This window comes from Myotis lucifugus, unplaced genomic scaffold (genome assembly GCF_000147115.1).
Source record: "Myotis lucifugus unplaced genomic scaffold, Myoluc2.0 scaffold_151, whole genome shotgun sequence".
In the NCBI taxonomy this organism is placed as follows: Eukaryota; Metazoa; Chordata; class Mammalia; order Chiroptera; family Vespertilionidae; genus Myotis; species Myotis lucifugus.
Window position 1 is genome coordinate 38,414 of NW_005871199.1, and position 18,613 is coordinate 57,026.

General features: G+C 59.3%; 2 protein-coding genes across 3 annotated transcripts in view; both read left to right on the forward strand.

Moving 5' to 3' along the window:
* The first annotated feature begins 6 nt into the window (after window positions 1-6).
* PYGO2 (pygopus family PHD finger 2) lies at window positions 7-3,402 on the forward strand. Its single transcript, XM_006095085.2, has 2 exons — window positions 7-159; window positions 763-3,402. Exons 1-2 carry the CDS (start codon window positions 118-120, stop codon window positions 1,825-1,827), a joined length of 1,107 nt encoding a protein of 368 aa, XP_006095147.1. The 5' UTR covers window positions 7-117; the 3' UTR covers window positions 1,828-3,402.
* Window positions 3,403-4,148: 746 nt separating this feature from the next.
* Window positions 4,149-18,613, forward strand: part of PBXIP1 (PBX homeobox interacting protein 1) — a 17,557-nt gene continuing 3,092 nt past the window's right edge. Inside the window, exons 1-11 of one of the 2 annotated variants that reach the window (XM_006095086.3) lie at window positions 4,149-4,282; window positions 7,187-7,264; window positions 8,951-9,077; window positions 9,332-9,396; window positions 9,469-9,634; window positions 10,881-11,117; window positions 11,237-11,260; window positions 11,521-11,591; window positions 11,678-11,809; window positions 12,336-13,561; window positions 14,066-14,698. In XM_006095086.3, coding sequence (XP_006095148.1) covers window positions 7,214-7,264; window positions 8,951-9,077; window positions 9,332-9,396; window positions 9,469-9,634; window positions 10,881-11,117; window positions 11,237-11,260; window positions 11,521-11,591; window positions 11,678-11,809; window positions 12,336-13,561; window positions 14,066-14,147 — 2,181 coding nt within the window. In that variant the 5' untranslated portion in view covers window positions 4,149-4,282; window positions 7,187-7,213 and the 3' untranslated portion in view covers window positions 14,148-14,698. Of the gene's footprint in view, window positions 4,283-7,186; window positions 7,265-8,950; window positions 9,078-9,331; window positions 9,397-9,468; window positions 9,635-10,880; window positions 11,118-11,236; window positions 11,261-11,520; window positions 11,592-11,677; window positions 11,810-12,335; window positions 13,562-14,065; window positions 14,699-18,613 lie in introns of those variants that run through there. The other variant, XM_023759318.1, reaches the window with a different exon arrangement.

An 18,613-nucleotide genomic window follows, 5' to 3' on the forward strand; every position in this document is an offset into this window, starting at 1 on the left:
GGTAATAAGCGCATACGAAGTTGGGGAGTTCCTGCGAGCACGGCTGGGAGAAGGGAGGTCGGGAGCCTCAGGGAAACCTGTTTGTGTTTGCCTTGTGCTGCTCGTCCAGGTTTGCAAATGAAGAGCCCAGAAAAGAAGCGAAGGAAGTCCAATACTCAGGTGCGTGGTGGTGGGTGGGCGGGAGGGTTCCCGGCGGCCCCTCCCTGCCCTCTGTCACTCCAGCGTCTGTGTCGTGGTCGGGTCCGGGGAGAAGAGAAAGTTCTCTCTCTCGCTGTGTGTCTGGTCCTTTCCTTCAGCTTCATAACATTTGTCAGGGGCCTTGGATGAGATGATTTGCCCGAAGACCCTATCAGCCAGGATCAGAATCTTCTCCCATTTTTCCTGTCCTGGTGCCCTCACGGTCACACCGGCCACTACCCTCTCTGAGCGCCAGGGCTCGTGCTGCAGCGCTCCAGCAGTGTGGGGAGGTGGGAAGTTGTACAGATGAGGCATGTGAGGCTTAAGAAAGTTAAATACTTGCTCCAGGGTCTTGAGGTCTTTCAGTGTCAGGGCTGGGATTCCAGTCCCGTTCTGCCCGTTTTCAAAATACAGTTAGCACAGTGTGCTGCGCCTTCTGCGTCCCTGTTGTATTCTAAGGTCCGTCTTGATTTTTAGAGCTGGGCTGGCTGGAGCCAGCCTCCAAAATGTGGAGTGTGTTTCTGGTGTTCTGGTTTAGCTCTGCGCTTCCCTCCATGACCCCCTTTCCCTCCTCTGTGCCACCAGGGCCCTGCGTACTCACATCTGACGGAGTTTGCGCCACCCCCGACTCCTATGGTGGATCACCTGGTTGCATCCAACCCCTTTGAGGATGACTTCGGAGCCCCTAAGGTGGGGGGCGCAGCCCCTCCATTCCTTGGCAGTCCTGTCCCCTTTGGAGGCTTCCGTGTGCAAGGGGGCATGGCAGGCCAAGTACCCCCAGGCTATGGCGCCGGAGGTGGAGGGGGTCCCCAGCCTCTTCGTCGACAGCACCCCCCTTTCCCTCCCAACCCGATGGGCCCTGCTTTCAACATGCCCCCCCAGGGCCCTGGCTACCCACCCCCAGGCAACATGAACTTTTCCAGCCAACCCTTCAACCAGCCTCTGGGTCAAAACTTTAGCCCTCCTGGTGGGCAGATGATGCCAGGCCCGGTGGGGGGGTTTGGCCCCATGATCTCGCCCACCATGGGACAGCCTTCCCGAGGGGAGCTGGGCCCTCCTCTCCCCCAGCGCTTTGCCCAGCCAGGGGCGCCGTTCGGCCCCTCTCCTCTTCAGAGACCTGGTCAGGGGCTCCCCAGCCTGCCCCCCAACACAAGTCCCTTCCCTGGTCCGGACCCTGGCTTTCCTGGCCCTGGTGTGGAGGATGGGGGGAAGCCCCTGAATCCACCTGCGCCCACTGCTTTTCCCCAGGAGCCCCACACGGGCTCCCCAGCTGCTGCCGTTAATGGGAGTCAGCCCAGCTTCCCCCCGAACAGCAGTGGGCGGGGTGGGGGCACTCCAGATGCCAACAGCCTGGCACCCCCTGGCAAGGCAGGTGGGGGCTCAGGGCCCCAGCCTCCTCCGGGCCTGGTGTACCCGTGTGGTGCGTGTCGGAGTGAGGTGAATGATGACCAGGATGCCATTCTGTGCGAGGCCTCCTGCCAGAAGTGGTTCCACCGAGAGTGCACGGGCATGACCGAGAGCGCCTACGGACTGCTGACCACCGAGGCCTCTGCCGTCTGGGCCTGTGACCTCTGCCTCAAGACCAAGGAGATCCAGTCTGTTTACATCCGCGAGGGCATGGGACAGCTGGTGGCTGCCAACGATGGGTGATGCTGGTGCGGTGACCCAGGGAAGCGCATACGTCCCTCCCTGCTCTCCCAGGGTGGCTGTTTCCGTGCCTGGCTCTTGGTCCTTGTTTCCACTGGCTTTCCATCCCCCGGAGCAGAAGTGCAGTGTCTCCTGAGGGCAGAAGAGGAACTGAGGTTGGACCGGCAGGAGCCTGGATCGCTCACTGTTCTGGGAACTTTCACGCTGAGATCTACACAGATCCAGGAAACCAAAGCCTGCCGAGCAGAGCCATTGTTTGGTGGATGTTTCTGGAGGCCGAGGGGCATGGCTGCAAGAGAAAAGAGGCTGGAGGAAGATCTGGAAGGCAGGGGTATCCCTCTAGGTGATGGGTGCCCCCAGCACCTGTGCCTAACACGCCTATCTAGCCCCGCAGCTGCAGCCTTAGTTTTTGGAGTCACGTGTTAACGGTTTCTCGCCAGAGGAGTTTGGGTCTCTTCCCATCCCTGCAGTAGCCCTTCCCTGGGCTCTGGGAGAGAGCTGTGGGGAATAAAAAGGGGTTTTCCTCTTTTCCTGCTCTCTCCTGCCTCCTCTAAAACCTGCTTAACTCTTCCCCCTTCAAAGAACCAAATAGCTTGAAGAAACAGGAGAGTTCTTGGCCACGGCAGTTTCTTGGTGATTTGGGGCTTCAAGACAGTAGGTAAGAGATGCTGTCGGGACAGATCTCCCTGGTACCAAAGTTACTGGTCCTTTCTCAGCTTCTCTTGTGCTTTTCTCCTCATGACCATATTTTTTTGCCAAAAATTGGGATATGTGGTCTGACCAGAATATTTGAAGTTTGGACAGTCCTGGAAGCCTGGACTCGGTGGTACCGCCTTCCCCGCCCTGCCCATCCGTTGCACATTATTCGCGTTGGTCTTCAACTTCTGGTGCCCTTATTCCCCCGCCTCCCTGGCTTGATTGAAGGAAAGCTTGAAAGGGCACCGAGCCCTTATACCTCATTTCTTCTGATAAAAGGATCCCCGTCACAGCCTGTGGTTGGGGGGAGGCAGCAGGACCCTCATTGCCGAGGTCCTGAAGTGCCATTCAGAGCCTGGGTGTTCCTTCTCTTTCCCCTGCTATTGGTTGCATCTTCTCGGGCCTGGCGTGCTAGCAGTTGTCATTCCTCTCGGCCGAAGTTTTGGGCTTTATTTGTTTTTATTTTTAAAGCACTGCCTGCCAGAGGTGGACCTGGGGCCTGCACACATGACCCAGGGGGTGGGGAAGGCGGGCCCGAGGAGTTGGTGGCCGCCTGGACCCCAGCATGTGCAGAATTCACTGCCTGCCCAGGTGGAGCCAGCGGCCTCTGCCCGCCTCTCAGTGTCCCCTGACTCTAAAGCCGCAGAGAGCAGCCCCCCCCCCCACTTTGTGTTGTGTTTGTGGTTCTGTTTGCCCCTCTTTTATCTGTTGCTATTTTTGTGCTGCCTCCCCCCCATCTCAGCATTTTGTAAAGTGGCTCCTGGGGAAATATCTGCTTAGTCCCTCATTCCATTGTTTGGAAGAAAGTAGGGGTGGCAGAAATGTGATGGGGGGAGGGGTCTTTTGTACGGTTGGATTAATAAAACGACGTGAAAATCCAGACAAGGACTCCTTGCTGTTTATGTGCACAAAGGTTGGGAGGAGCTGTGGTCACCGCTGGGAAGGGTACTGGGGGATGTATGCCTTGAGGGGCCCAGGTGGTGGGAATGGCAGGAAGGGCTCCTGGAGCGAACCCTGGTTCTGCTGAGCCTGAGCGGAGAGAGTCCTGTGTGCCCCACCCCGGGCCCTGCGTCCCCGCTGAGAGAAAGTTTCTTTTCTGAGCACATTCCTGGGCCGGGCCTCGAGCCAAGAGAGAGCTTCGGCTCCGAGGCCTCGGGAAGCTCGTGCCTTCAGCGTTTCTGGGTTTAGCGCCCACCCTGCAACCCCAGTTGTTGGGGTGGGGTGAGGAGTCGAGTGTAGCATCAAGGGTGGGGAACGGGCAGGCCCCTCCCCTTTCAAAGGAGCAGCGGTTTCCTTAAACCGCACTGGAGCCCAATGGGGAGGGTGGCCGGAGGGCTATTTCCAACCCACGATTCGCCACTCCCCCCTCCCCCATCCCGCAGCTGCCTGTGTCTGTCCTGGGACCAGCCTGGCTTCTGTCCCTGTGGTCTCGGAGACGCCGCCCTTTGCCTTTCAGTTTTGGGTCTTCCTCCAGTAACTGGGCACTGGGAGAGGAGGGGTAGTTGCCCAAAATTCAGTTTGTTGGGATTCCAGCCTCCCACCGGGAGGTAAGCCCAGCTTTCTGGGCCGTACTGGCCCCCTGTTGTCCCCCGCCTCCCCGCTCTCAACTCCAGCTCCTATTGGCCAAAAGTTTCCGCCCCCTCAGGGAAACTGACTTCCCATTGGCCGGTGCCTGATCACATGACTCCCCTCCCTTGTGGGTCTGGGAACCAGGGGAGGCCGCACCAAGTTCAGCTGAAGGCTGAAGTGAAAGCCGGATCAGGTAATGCCCGGCGGGGAGAGGGCCCGCAGGTCTGCGTGGGACGGAGGGTGGCGCAGAGGAAGGCGGAACTCAAAGGGTGGGCCCCGCCGGGGATCTGCAGAGCTGCTGGTCACTGCTGGACGGGGAGAAGGAAGACCATGGAGACCAAAACAGGAACTTGCTCTGGGTCCCCCAGCAAATACTGGTGGCCCTGGGTCCTTTGCTAGAGGTTTGGGGGAGCCACTCTTAGAAGGGTTGAAATGCGCTAGACCAGGCTTCCCAGCTTTGTACAGAGCGGGAGAGCTCCCCCTTTAGCTGTCTTTTGGCAATAGCAGAGGTCTCTGTCAGTCCTTAAAGGACGATTTTGTTGACTCCTGCCTGAATGAAAAGGGAGGGGGTGGGGGGGATGGTAAGAAAGAGATCTGAAAACATCGAGGGGAAGGGTGGAGTTAGACCGCAGAAGGAACCTCCTAATAAGGCAGTGAGATGCTGGCTTGGAGAACAGGGGCATCTTTTGGAATCTTGGGTGAACCCAACCAAGAGAGATGCCAGGGCTTAGAACCCTGAGTGCAGGGGTCCCAGAAAGGTCTCTTGTTTGAGTCTCAGAAGTGTTTGTCTTGTTGACCCAAATACCAGTTGCTGGTTTCCGTGAGACAGTGGGTCTGACATCACCCTCGTTGCCATGGTGCTTGGTTCTGGAGGACCTGAGCAGGCGGTACACAGCCAGGGATAAACAGGGACTTCAGCCCAAGCTGCTGCCACTTCCTTCCTGCCACCACCTGTTAGTAGGCACACACAGCAGCTGGGGATGGGGAGTGATGACAGAACAGCGGAGGAGGGGCCCCAGAGCAGAAGGCTGCACAGCAGGGGCTCCCGGACGCCTGTAGAAGCTGGTCAGGAGTGTCCTTTGGACTTGGTATCATGGCAGCCGTTCTCCTGTCTCCTGGTGGGATGGTTTGTGTGCCTGGAGGCCTAGGCATCGGGGAAGACATCTGTCCTGGGCTTGGATCTTGGAGGGCCACGGGAGGGTGTTAGAGCACTGCACACCTTACACTGCTCAGATGGCGGGGGCAGCGGGGTTTCCGAGGAGGACTGCCATCCATCTCCCCCAGCCCCCCTTTCCTCCCAGGGTTTCCTCACAGAGTCCTTTTCCACTTGCCACTCTTCTAGCCCCTCAGTAAGGAGTTATGTATCCTCCTCTGAAGGGTCACAGGTCAAGACTGGGGAGGGGTCAGCCTTTCTCTTCCTTCACCTTTATGCCAAGTTCCAGTTGCAGCTGGCCAGCCTGTGGGGACAGTCTGGGCTTTGGATGAAGGGATAGGTCCCTCTCTTTTTACCCGGCTTTGTTTTAGGCTTTGGAAACTGGGGGGACTTCCTACTCCCACCCTAAGTCAGAGAGATCAGCAGGGGTAGGACCACAGCCCTGATTTTTGCAAACTGTAAAGTCTTTATACATGAGAGTGGCCTTGAAGCCTTTTTCCCAGTCACCTTCAAGTTCCCTGAGATGAAACTGGGGGTTACTAATAAGGGAACAGAATTTAGAATGGAGAGTGAGGATGACAGAAGATTTACTAAAGGTACATTCACATGGATCTAAGCTATGCCAGTCAGTCTCAACGCTGCCTGTAGGTGAGAATCTTCCGGGAGATTTTAAAAAAGGTCCATGTTGCCCTGGCTGGTGTGGCTCAGGTGGTTGAGTATCACTCCATGCACTGACAGGTCGCTAGTTCGATTCCCAGTCAGGGTACGTGCCGGGGTTGCCAGCTTGATCCCACAGTGGGTGTGCAGGAGGCAGCCGATGGATGCCTCCCATTGTTTCTCTCTCTTCCATCAATAAAAACATATATATATATATATATTTTAAATGCCTGAACCTGACTCTATTATCAATTGAATCAGATCAGAATCTTAGGTGATTCCAGTGTGCAGCCAGTGTTGTTTTAATTTATTAATGTAAGAGAGAGAGAGAAACTCGGTTTGTTGTTCCATATATTTATATGTTCATTGCTTGCTTCTTGTATGTGCCCTGACTGGGGATGGAATCCACAACCTTGGTGTATCAGGATGATGCTCTAACCAACTGAGCTACCCGGCCAGGGGCTCCCAACACTGGCCTATGGTGGGTGGGTGAGTGGGAGACTTAGGGCTGAATGAGGCTCTAGAGCAGCGGTTCTCAACCTGTGGGTCGAGACCCCTTTGGGGGTCGAACGATCCTTTCACAGGGGTCGCCTAAGACCATGGGAAAACACATATATAATTACATATTGTTTTTGTGATTAATCACTATGTTTTCATTATGTTCAATTTGTAACAATGAAAATACATCCTGCATATCAGATATTTACATGACGATTCATAACAGTAGCAAAATTACAGTTATGAAGTAGCAACGAAAATAATTTTATGGTCGGGGGTCACCACAACGTGAGGAACTGTGTTAAAGGGTCGAGGCATTAGGAAGGTTGAGACCCACTGTTCTAGAGCTTTCTCTTTCTAGCCCTGGGAGAAAAGGTAATGACTCTGGGAGAGTCTGGCCGGGGTGAAGGGAGGGCTGGCCTGTTTTCCTCACTCGTCTTAGCTGTTTGTCTTTGCAAATCAGATCAGTCACTTTTTGGCCTTCATCTGCCCTGACCACAGCATGAGCGAGTTGGCTGGGTTATTCCCCAAAGCCTTTCCAGGCCTCTGCTTCATTGACCTTTCAAGGTCAGTTCAGTTTCCCAAGACCCTGTTGGAGCCTGGGAGAGGCAGGCTTCTCCTGGCTGTCCACAGGTTCTGATTTGCAAGGCAAATCCTGTCCAGAAGAGCTGGGACCAGGCTGGTTCTGGAAGCTGCTGCCCAGTCGTTAAACCTGGGAGCCCAGCCAAGGCTGCCCCCTCCATCCCGCCTCCCCTGAGGGAGCAGGGCTGCTGAAGCTCTTCTCCGCAGGTGACCGCCTCAAGGCCCTCCGCGACTATGGCCTCCTGCCCAGATTCGGACAATAGCTGGGTGCTTGCCGGCTCAGAGGTAGGAAAAGCAGGCCTGGGAAGCACACCGGGGGTGGGGGTGGGAGTGTGGGTGTGGGTGGGAGTGGGGAAGGTCCTGCAGGATCAGGCTGCTTCTGGGTCTGTTCCTTCCTTGTCCCGATGGTCACCTGCATCACCTCCTGCAGCTGCGAGAGGAACTGGTGGCCGGGGAAGGAAACCGGGCCCAGGAGTCAGGTGTTGGGCCTTGGGCCGTGCCCGGAAAGAGGGGTGGCGCCGTGATGAGCTGAGAGAAGGCAGGAAGAGTGCTGGTGGGGAGACCAGCATGAGCAGAGGGCCTGAGCCATTCTGGGGAGACTCTGAGGAGGCCCAGTGGATCAGGTTGTGACCTAGGTCAGTGTTGGAGGGAGGTTAGGGGCAGAGCTGGGAAGAGAACCTGTGAAGGGCCTGGCTCGGGCACTCAGGCCTCATGGGAAATCCCTGAAGGACTCTGAGTCTGAAGGAGTCGGGAGCGCGCTGCCTGGGCAGAGGTTGAAGCCACTGCCTGGCTGGGTAGCGATAACGGGAGAGTGTTTGAAAGACCCTGTGATGCAGGTAGGTGGTGGGCCGGGACCCAGTGGACTCCTGGGCTCCTCTAGCCACTGAGAAGGATGAAGGGTCCAGCCGGACGGAGGACTGAGTGGCTGGAGAAAGTTTGTAAAGGGATCCGAACCCCAGTGGCTTGTTGTGTCAGAAGTGCCGGGAGGAGAGAAGGCGAGGAATCCCTGGAGGAGTCAGTTGGGGGTGAGGAAGCTGAGCTCGGATGGCGCCGGAGCGGGACACACGGCCAAGCGCGCCAGTAAAGAGGGCGGACACTCTGCTCTCAGTCAGCCAGACTCCTGGGTGCCTTTGCTGACAGCTGGGCATTTCACCGCGCTGTCCTCCCCTGTAAGAGGCGGGTTGTGGTTCTTGCCTTGTAGAGGTGGCCATGAGAAAAAGTGATTTGAAAATTGCAAAGAAACATACCAAGGCCAGGCATCGTGGCGGGAGGGATGGCGGGAGCCATGGATGGGGTACTCGGGCGATGGGCCCGCTGAGAAGGAGTGTGCAGAGAGAAGAGGCTGACAGCTCCGTGGAGGACAGGCAGGCTGGGGTGGGGGGTGGGGTGGATGGGCTTCTGCAAGCAGCTGCTGGGAGAGGGGTATGTGGGCGAGGCGCAAAGGCCAGAAAAGCTTAGAAGATGTAAGTGAAGTGGGCGGCCTGTTGTGTGGGCCGCTGCAGGGAAGCGTGGGGGACATGGTGGTGACCCTTAGGACTTTGTTCTCTCGCTACCCTCCTCCCACCTGCCAACCAAGAACTGGTCCTTTGTGGGGAGGGAGGGAAGTGCTGGTGGCCCGGGCTCGCCCTAGCCAGCTTCTGGGTGGGGGCAGTTCGTATAGTGTCCAGTGCTTGGGTCCAGTGGTGCTTCTTCGTGTAGCAGACACTGAGCCTCTGGAAGTTCTCAGGGCACAAGTGAGGTTAAGGAAGGGCCCCACACGACGTCCAGCTGTGATGCTGCAGTGCCAGCCGACCCCTCCCCGGCCCTCCCCTCCCACCAGCTCGTTACTCCATGTCTTCTATTCCTGTGCCATGTGGGCTGGGGTCCCGGCGCAGTGCAGCTGGTCCCATCTGCTTGGCGAAGGCCCCGTGCCCGGGATTTGTCCTGTCGTCCCTCCTCTGCAGCACCTCCTGCTTTCGCTCCTTCCCCCAGAGCCTGCCCGTGGAGACCCTGGGCCCAGGGTCCAAGGTGGACCCAGAACCTCCGAGAGCTCCCCCGGCCCCTTGGAGCCCCTCCCAGGCAGATGGTGAAGAATTAGCTGGGACCTTGGATGGAGAAGGTAAAGGGCCTTGCTGAGGGTGGGGTTCAGCCGTCTCCCCTCCGTGTTCTCGGGTTCCCATTTCACCAGGGAAAGGGAGCTGGTTAGTCTTACTTCCCACGTTAACCTCCGTGTGGAATACTCTTTCCTCACTCCATGCTGGCTCTGTCCTGCCTCTCCCAGCCTGGCTGGGGCCTGCAGGGGCCACGGGGCTTCAGAGGAGGTTGTGTTGAGAGGCTGTGGTGTTTTTTCTGGGCCTTTTCCTCCCACTACAGAGACCCTCACTCAGAGCGAAAGCGTCCATTCTGGTCCCATGCCGCCAGAGGACACGGAGGCCCAGGTGAGGACCTTCACTGGGGGAGGGAAGGAAGCGGGAAGGGCCAGGAGATGCTCATGGCTGTGTCCCCATCAGGGCGTCCTGGAAGGTGATGGCCATGACACAGAGCTCCCTGGCTCCGGAGACACAGTGGTCCGGGAAGACGTGGAGGAGCCCCCCGTGGTGGCAGACCTGGGACCCGACACACAGGACCCGGAGGATCAGAGCTTCCAGCAGAGCCTGCCCTCCTCCCCCAATGCAGGTGCGGGGCCTCCTTGTCTCCCGTTGGCGCTGTCCTTCTAGAAAGGATGGCTGTGGGAGTAGCCATCACTATGAGCATCGCTCTGGTCCAGGCCGTAGGACGCAGTAGCTTGGCGCCTCCTTAACTTATGTCAGTGAGTCCTCAGCACCACCCTGAGGCTCAGAGAGGTGAAGTGACTTGGCCAGGGTCACACAGCTGATCAGTGGCAGGGTTGTAATCTGGTTGACTCTTTCCGCTCTGCCGTTGGGCCTCCTCTTTTCTTGCCTCTGGATTCAGCTCATCCCCTGAGTCCCTTCCATGCGTTAGCTCTTCGCCTGGTGGGTGGCTCATGGCCTGTGTAAGAGGCAGACTAGACTGAGCCCAGATGGAAGTCAGACCTATGAGGGGTGCAAAAGGAGCTATTATTGAGTTGCTGTCACAGGAGGAGGAAGGTGGTTCAGTCGGGACAGGCTGAGGGGAAGGAGAAGCAGGTATCGTTGGGGAGAGGTTGACATAGGCAGTGCCATCTGAGTGCAGCCTGGAACAAAAAAGTAGGCTTTTTGGTAGGTGGGGGAGGAGGAGGAGCCACCCGTCCTGTACTGAGGAGGCTGCGTCAAGGTGTACGGCAGAGGAGCGTGAGTCCATCGCTGTTGAAGGTGACAGGGTGGAGGTAGAGGCCAGGGCCTCGGCCATTTAGGAGGTTCCTGAACCGAGGCAGATGCAGGCGTGCCATGTGAAGATGTTTACGTGTCGACCTGTCTGGGTGGGGGGTGAAGGTGGGCAGGCAGACGTCCGTACCTGGAGCTCCAGGGAGGCCTGGGCGGGTGCTACAGATTCATCTACTCTGGGGGGCCATCAGCGAGTGGGGGAACCCTGGGTGACTGTGTGCACAGCGAGGAGAGCCGAGAGCAGAGAGGGTGTCAGGAGACCACACCTTTAGGACCGGGAAGAGCCGGGGGCCTGAGCAGACGTGGGCAGTTGGGACTGGCCCGGGGGGTGGGAGTGGCTGTGGGTTGAACAGAGGCGCATGAGGGAGGACAGTGCTTTTAGGATGGAGCTGCTCGTGTAGTTGGCAGACTGAAGGACCGGTCTCCCACCTCCTGGCTGGGCAGGGGCTGCCATCGATGCCAGGCAGACAGGGGCAGGGTCTCCACGTGCCCTGCTGCGTGTCAGGGCTCATGGCCCCCCGTGCCTCCCGTCACGTCCCCTCTCCCTGTGTCCCGTCCCTCCCGTGGCCTCACTGCCGTGTCCCGGTCCCTTTCTCCAGCGTGGACCAGGGAGGCGGCCCGCTGCACCAGCAGCGAGGAGGACACCGACGCGGACGTGGAGGGTCTGCGGCGCCGGCGGCGCGGGTGGGAGCCCAGTGCTCCTCAGCCGGTGGGGCCCCTGGGTGTGGAGGACCAGGCCAGAGGCGAGGGTGTCAGCGGGGAGCCGGGCGTCTCCCTCAACATGTGCCTCCTGGGGGCCCTGGTTCTGCTGGGCCTGGGGATCCTCCTCTTCTCAGGTGAGTGGCGCCTCCCCCTGGGCCCCTGAGCCTCTACCCGGGCCTCTGCTGTCCTCCTGCCCTTCACCTCAGCCCACCCCGCCCCTGAGCCCCTGGGGCCTCACCAGCTGCTCTCCCAGGTGGCCTCTCGGAGTCGGAGAGCGGTGAGTGGGGAGGGCCCTGGCTGGTTTGGTCTGTCCCCTCCCAGCCCCGAGGGAGGCTGATGGGGGCGGCTCTTTGGGTCAGAAGTAGGGGTGCTGGGGCTGGACATGAACTGCTCAGTTATGCCTTGTCAGCTGTTCAGAGTAGCCCTTGACCTGGCTGGACCTCAGGCCTGGGTGGGTCCAGGGCAGGAGGTGGTTGTGTGTGGGAGGCGTGCTCTCTGTGTGCCCTGGGGCCAGTCTCCGGACTTGCTGTCCCTCAGGGGCCCTGGAGGAAGTGGAACTGCAGGTCTTTCCAGATGCCAGGGTGGACGACGAGATGGGGGATGGGCAGGTATGTGACTGTGTCCATCGCGTGTGGGCCTGTGGGGGAGTTCCGGGCTGCGGGGCAGGGTGGGTCACCCGCTCCTTTGCCCTCAGGATGGGCGAAGGCAGCAGCTGCAGGCCTCAGCGCCCCCGGACAGTGTCCCCAGCCTGCAGAACATGGCCCTGCTGCTGGATAAGCTGGCCAAGGAGAACCAGGACATCCGGCTGCTGCAGGCCCAGCTGCAGGTGGGCACCAGTAGGAAGGGGTGGCGAGGCCAGCCCTGCTAGGCCAGGTGTCTGTCCTAGTGTCCTCCCCCACATGAAGTGTCCTCTGTTTACCCTGACACCTGGGCCCGCTCCCTTCCCACCGCAGCAGGCCATCTGCCTAGTTCTCTGATGTCCCTCATGCTCAAGTTTAGGCCAGGGCTGGTCTACCCGTCTCATGTGATATGCCGCCTCCGATTGCTCCGGTCTGCCTGGAGATTGTGTGGCGGAGGACTTCAGAACATGCCACGGGCAGTGAAAGCCACGTGTTGGCTCTTCTTGGGTGATTGGGAGAAGTGTGTGCAGAAGCTCAGGCCTGTGATGGGATCTGGGGACTCCAAGGTCTGGGGCAGGTGGCAAATGGGGAGGAGGACGAGGACCAAATCCTCGGAGTGTCCCTGGCCATAAAAGGATCATCTGCCCACTAGACTGAATAGAATCGGACTGGAAGCCATGGGACCCACCCTGAAAAGAGCCTCCTGTGGTACCCTCCCTCTACCCATCCCAGGCCCAGAAGGAAGAGCTCCAGAGCCTGATGCACCGGCCCAAAGTGCTGGAAGCGGAGAATGCGCAGCTCCGAGGGGCCCTGCAGCACGGCGAGGCCTCGCAGCGGGCCCTGGAGTCGGAGCTGCAGCAGCTGCGGGCCCGCCTCCAGGGCCTGGAGGCTGCCTGCGTCCGGGGAACAGACGGGGTGTGCCTCAGCTGGGGCAGAGGCCCGCAGGGTGGCAAGGTCACCAAGGAGCCAGGCGCTCAGGGGCAGGAGCCGGGCACTGGCTTCCTAGAGCAGAAGGAACGGCTCGAGGCCGAGGCCCAGGCATTGAGGCAAGAGTTGGAGAGGCAGCAGCGGCTCCTGGGGTCGGTGCAGCGGGACCTGGAGCAGAGCTTGAGAGATGCAGGCCAAGGGGATGCAGCTCATGCTGGCCTCGCCGAGCTGGGCCACAGGCTGGCTCGGGAGCTGCAGGGCCTGGGGAGCTGGGGCCCGCACCCTAGGGTCCCTGGCAACACCTCAGAAGCTGCGAGTCAGGAGCCCCACTTCCAGAGTCCCAGAGAGCGCGGTGGGAAGGAAAAGTGGCGGGGTGGGCATGGGGACCGGCAGGCTGAGCACGGGAAGCCTGGGAAGGAGGAGTCTGGCTGGGAAAGGAAGAAGAGCTGGGGGGGCAAGGAGGACAGGGAGCCGGCCGGGAGGTGGAAGGAGGGCAAGCCAAGAGCGGAGGAGCGGGGCAAGGATGGGAAGCGGCAGGGCCCCAAGGAGCCCCCCAGGAAAAATGGGAGCCCCCACTCCTCTGGAGAAAGGCAGAAGCACCCTCAGTGGAAGGAGGGGGCTAAAGACCAGCATGACCCTCTGCCACCCTGGGCAGAGCTCTCCAGGCACAAGTACCGGGCGCCCCAGGGCTGCTCGGGCGTGCGTGAGTGTGCCCGCCAGGAGGGCCTGGCCTTCTTTGGCGTGGAGCTGGCCCCGGTGCGGCAGCAGGAGCTGGCCTCTCTGCTGAGGACCTACCTGGCGCGGCTGCCCTGGGCCGGGCAGCTGACCACGGAGCTGCCCCTCTCGCCTGCTTACTTTGGTGAGGATGGCATCTTCCGCCATGACCGCCTGCGCTTTCGGGACTTTGTGGATGCCTTGGAGGACAGCCTGGAGGAGGTGGCGGTGCGGCAGACAGGTGATGACGACGAGGTGGATGACTTTGAGGACTTCATCTTCAGCCACTTCTTTGGGGACAAAGCACTGAAGAAGAGGTGGGCAGCTGTGGGGAGAAGGGGAGAGGGGGTCTGTGTGTGAAGGAGGGAGGGTCCCAAGTCCAGGGCCTTCCAGTTGGAGTCCTTATCTCCACCTTTAGTCCCCGCCACTGGCTTCTCTTACGAAGGCATCCAGCTACTTTCCCGTCTGCCTTGGAGGGCAGGACACTGCTATATGCACCAGAGGGATCCCCGTTGGGCTGGGGATTCTCTTCCCCAGTTGTCCTGTCCGACCTACACTGGCCTGGCTCGGTGGGGGAGCGGGGGATGAGGAGTGGGTGAGGGAGACGGCTCCCACCTTCCTGCCTCCCCAGCCGCCTTCCTGCCTGCCCAGCCGGGGCCTGCATCCTGGAGACCGGGTCTGGCCCCCATTATGATCGGTGGGGCTGCCTGTGTTGGCTGCCTTAGGCGGAATGGGGTCCCCCTTCTCCTCAGGGGACCCCTTCTCATCACATGGCCTTGTCCTCTAAAGGCCTCTTCCTGCCCCGCCCCCTCTCCCCACAGGTCGGGGAAGAAGGACAAGCACCCCCAGAGCCCCAGACCCATGGGGCCCAGGGAGGAGCACAGCCACCGCCGCAGAGGCTGAGCTGCTGCTGGCGGCTCCTGGGGACTCCTCAGCCGCCGTCCGCCTGGCTCCTGGGTGTCCTTGGGCGTCCTCCCCGGAGGGGAGCGCAGTCACCCAGCCCTGCACTGATGCCACTTCTGCTAGAAAAAGGCCTTCGTTGGGCTGCCTTGCTACCTATGCAAATGCACACAAATGCTCAGGGCCCTGGGCCGCCGCCCTTGGCAGTCCGGTTGTCAGGCAAATGTGAAAGGGGGTGGGAGAGAAGCCTGGTTTTGGGGGTGGGGTGGCGGGGTGGTGGGGTGGCATTCTGATTCTGAAGCCGAAGAGCTTTCGGCCTCTCGTGTGTGTGCTGCTCCAGCGTGGGCCTGGGTGCCACCCCCTGACCGCACTGCCTGGGTTGGAGGTTGCTGGCTGGAGGCCCACGATCAGGGCTTTCCCAGGGGCTCTGGTCAATTCGGAAGCAGCTCTCCCCAGAGGGTGAAGTCCCCTTTCTGCCCAGCTTCTCACACGGCCTCACCGCCCCGTGTGAACTGTAGACTCGGATCACAATAAAGAGCTGCTGGAGCCTGGCACGTGGCTCGGTGGTTGTGTTGACCTAGGAACCAGGAAGTCACGCTTCGATTCCCGGTCAGGGCACATGCCCGGGGTTGCTATCTTGAAAGCCAGTGTGGGGCGTGGAGGAGGCAGCCGATCAATGATTCTCTCTCATCACTGATGTTTCTATCTCTCTCCCTCTCCCTTCCTCCCTCTGAAATCAGTAATATTTTTAAAAAAGAGCTGTTGGAGCCCTGGCTGGTGTGGCTCGGTTGTCTGAGCATCGTCCAGTGCACCAAAAGGCTGCTGTTTCCATTCCGGGTTCGATTCCAGTCAGGGCACACGCCCGGGTTTCAGGCTCAATCTCTAGTGGGGGGTGTGAGGAGGCAGCCGATCATGTTGGCTTCCTCCCTTCCTCCCTCCCTCCCTCCGTCCTTCCCTCCCTCCCTCTTGGGAAATCACCAAAAAACAAAACAAAAAAGAGCTCCCCCTTGCGAGGTTTCTAAGGGCAGGGACACATGCCCCCTTACCCTTCCCCCCCCCCCCCCCAGCGACTTCAGGCGCTCTGGGCTGGAGCACCCCATTTGCTTACAGCTGCCTCGCCCGCCCCCTGGGAGATGGAAATAAAAGAGCGTGGGTTCAAATCCAGGCGGAGTGTGATCTTGGGCAAGTTAACCTCCAGGAGCCTTGTGTTTCTTACCCTCATTAAAGGGGTATGGGGGCTGGGGGAGAGATTAAATAAAGTAGTGGAAGCACAGTGCCCAGTATTCGGTGCTCAAAAGTTATTTCAAGCTAAAGTACATACAGGTATAACCCATGGACACAAACAACAGTGTGGTGATGGCCAGAGGGAGGGGGGAGGTAAAGGGGGGAGAATGGAGACATCTATTATCTGTAATAGTGTCAACAATGCAAATAAAGAAAAAAGTTTTTCATTCCCCCTTTTTAAAAAAATACAAGTTTTTACTGATTTTTTTAGAGAGAGAGGAAGGGAGAAGGAGAGAGAGAAACATTGATCTATGTGTCACCCATCGGCTGCCTCCTGAACGCCCCCTACTGGGGATCAAGCACCCAACCTAGGCATGTGCCTTGACGGGGAGTCGAACCCAGGACCTCTTGGTCTATGGGACCACACTCCATCCACTGAGCCACACCAGCTGGGCTCTCATTCCCTTTTGAGGGAGGAAAGGACCCCCCCCCCCCCAAAAGCAGGCTTCTGGGTTGGGGAGGTGAGGGAGCCACTAGGTGGCGCTCTGGCCCCACATTTGCTCCAGACCTGGCTCCAGGACTGCTTAGCACCCCAACTCTCGGGTCCACCCCACTGACCGGGCCTGCCCACTGGCTTTCCCTAGAAGACCCCGTTCCCTTAGGCTGTGCTTTAGGAAGTCCATCCGGAGGGGGTTTCTTGATACCCTGGGGATCCCCTAGGGGGCAGGATGAGGTGCGACCTCAGGCCAGGCCAGGTGAGAATGTTAGTAGAGGGGAAGGGCCGCCAATGGATAGCAGTGCTGATGTAACACTGTGTAGCATCGTCAGGGACCACTAGCTGTAAGGGGCTGTGTGACAGCTCATTGAATTCAGCTGTGGGGTCGGGTGGGGCGGGGCTGGCTGAGGATGGAGCAGGGACCACACATTCCACAAATGTTCACAAAGCCTGTTGTGTGCTGGCTTTCTGCAGCAAGAGGGCCCGCAGGGAGACTTTCCTCCTAGGCAGAGTCAGTGATAGGGCTGAGGTGCTCTGGGAAGGGGTTTGCTGCTTCTGGAGAGGGGCTGGGAGGAGCAAGTTCGGGTGGGGGGAGGGCCAGGGTCTGGGGTTGGCGTTCCAACTCTGTGGACCGTTGTCCCTCCCGAGGGAGCCATGCCACCCTGTTCGCCTTGCTCAGCATGTACGCGGACGGTACGCTTGGGTCTCCAGGGGAGGGGTTCGGGCCGGGAGGCAGGTGGGATCTGTGCCTTGGGGAGGGCGGGCTGGGTTTAGGGGAGCGACACACCTGGCCGCCCTGGGTTCCCAGCGGCGTTGATCTGGGGCTTCTCGGTTTCATTTCTAGGGCCCATTTCCTTCGTTTGCATAACGGACTCTCGGGGAGGCTAGGAAGTCCCCCCAAACACCCCCTCTTCCTTTCCCACTCAGGAAGTAGATACGCTGACATGGAGGTTTCTCAAAGGGCTGAATCAGAGAGAGAAAGAGCCAGGAGCCCAGGGGGTTCGATGGGGAGGGGAGCCCAGGGGGTTCGATGGGGAGGGGAGCCCAGGGGGTTCGATGGGGAGGGCCAGGACAGGGGGCCTTGGCCGAGCTGATGACCCTCTCTGGGCGCCCTGGCAGGTCATCCTCATGCCCAGCATAGGTCTTCTGGCCCCTCTCTCCACCCATCCACTCACCCACCTTAGCACTGGGGCCCCAGGTCCCAGGTCCCAGGATGCTCCCTCGATTACTGGCACTGGGCAGAGATGAGCCAGCAGGGGCTGGAACTGGGCTGGGGGACAGCTCCTGGCGGGGCCGGGAAGCAGGAAGCCTACGGGGAGACCTGCTTGGCCTCCCAGGTCTGCTCTGGGCCCTTCCGAGGGGTCAGCTCTTGGTATGCTGAGCACGTGGCTTTTCAGCCCTTTCCTCTGGGAAACCCCCAGCTAAGAGCAAAGCTCCGGTGCCTCTGGGGAGTCCCTGGAGTCGGGGTGGCCCTCTGGTGCCTTCACCTCTCAAATGGAAGTTCCGCTTCCTTGGCCAGTTCCCAGCACTCATTTCCCTGCCGCCGCCCAGGTTGCCATCCCTCCCTCATTCTCTAGCTGCACCCCCTTCCTCAGCTCCTCGGCCGTCCTTCCCATTGTCCTCAGCTCAGCCTTCTCACCCTGCCCCCTCCAGCCAGTAACTCCCCAGCTCCCCCTGTCTCCCCTGCCCCCCATGTCTGCAGGCCCCAGCCTTTGCCCACTGCTTCCATTCCCACCCATCCGGGGTGACGGGTTGGGTGGTGGCTAGGATTTGGTGGTGGGTCACCTCCAGGCTTGTTCCACTCCCATAAGTTCCTTAAGGGTCAGGGGCATGTGTTCCTTTCGAGAACTGCTCCCCAGTGCCACTCGCCCTCCCCGGCCCGAGGAGGACAGACGCCGGACTGTCCGGCTGTTGCCAGGGGAACTTCCCAAGGCCTCCCTCATGCAGGGACATCTCATTCTGTCTTGTCCCAGGACAGATGTTCCGGATCCCTTCACACTTCACAGGCTCACGGCAGGTCCAGCAGGGACACTGCAGGGTGGGGGTGGGGGTGTGATTGTCCTAAATGCAGACCACAGGTCCCTCCCGCCCATTTCACTCAGCCTCCTGAGCACAGAAGCCCCTCGTTGCCAATTCGTGTTGTGTTGTCAGTTCCTGATCCCGCCCCTGTGGGCCTTAAGGTTGCGCCCATCTCGTTGGCAGTCCTTGGCTTCTAGAGTAGGCCCTGCCCATTAGGACAAAAGTGGGCGGGCCCCTTCCACACTCCCCTTTCTTTAATCTTTTTTTTTTTTTAAATATATTTTATTGATTTTTTACAGAGAGGAAGGGAGAGGGATAGAGAGTTAGAAACATTGATGAGAAACATCAATTCAGCTGCCTCGGGCACACTTCCTACTGGGGATGTGCCCGCAACCCAGGTACATGCCCTTGACCGGAATCGAACCTGGGACCCCTCAGTCTGCAGGCTGATGCTCTATCCACTGAGCCAAACCGGTCAGGGCTCCTGTTCTTTAATCTTAATCTGGGCCAGATGGAGGCCCAGCCCAGCTCTCCTTTAACTAGACCTTTGGCCCTGGCAGGCGCTGAGATCAGAAAACCCAGTCTCGGGGCCTCCACCAGTGCCTACCTAGGGGTTTGGACAAGATCCCCCTCCTCGCTTTCTCTTCCTTGAAGTGGAAACTGTAGGTAGCCCCCTCACAGGTTGTTGTGAGGATAAAGTAAGTCTCTAGAAGATAAACGAAAAGGTTTT

What these genes read in the sequence shown, in the direction of transcription:
- PYGO2 (XM_006095085.2), top strand. Translation starts at nt 118, where the DNA reads ATGAAGAGCCCAGAAAAGAAGCGAAGGAAGTCCAATACTCAG. An exon ending in GAAGGAAGTCCAATACTCAG is followed by an intron (nt 160 to 762) that starts GTGCGTGGTGGT and finishes CTGTGCCACCAG; the next exon opens with GGCCCTGCGTACTCACATCT.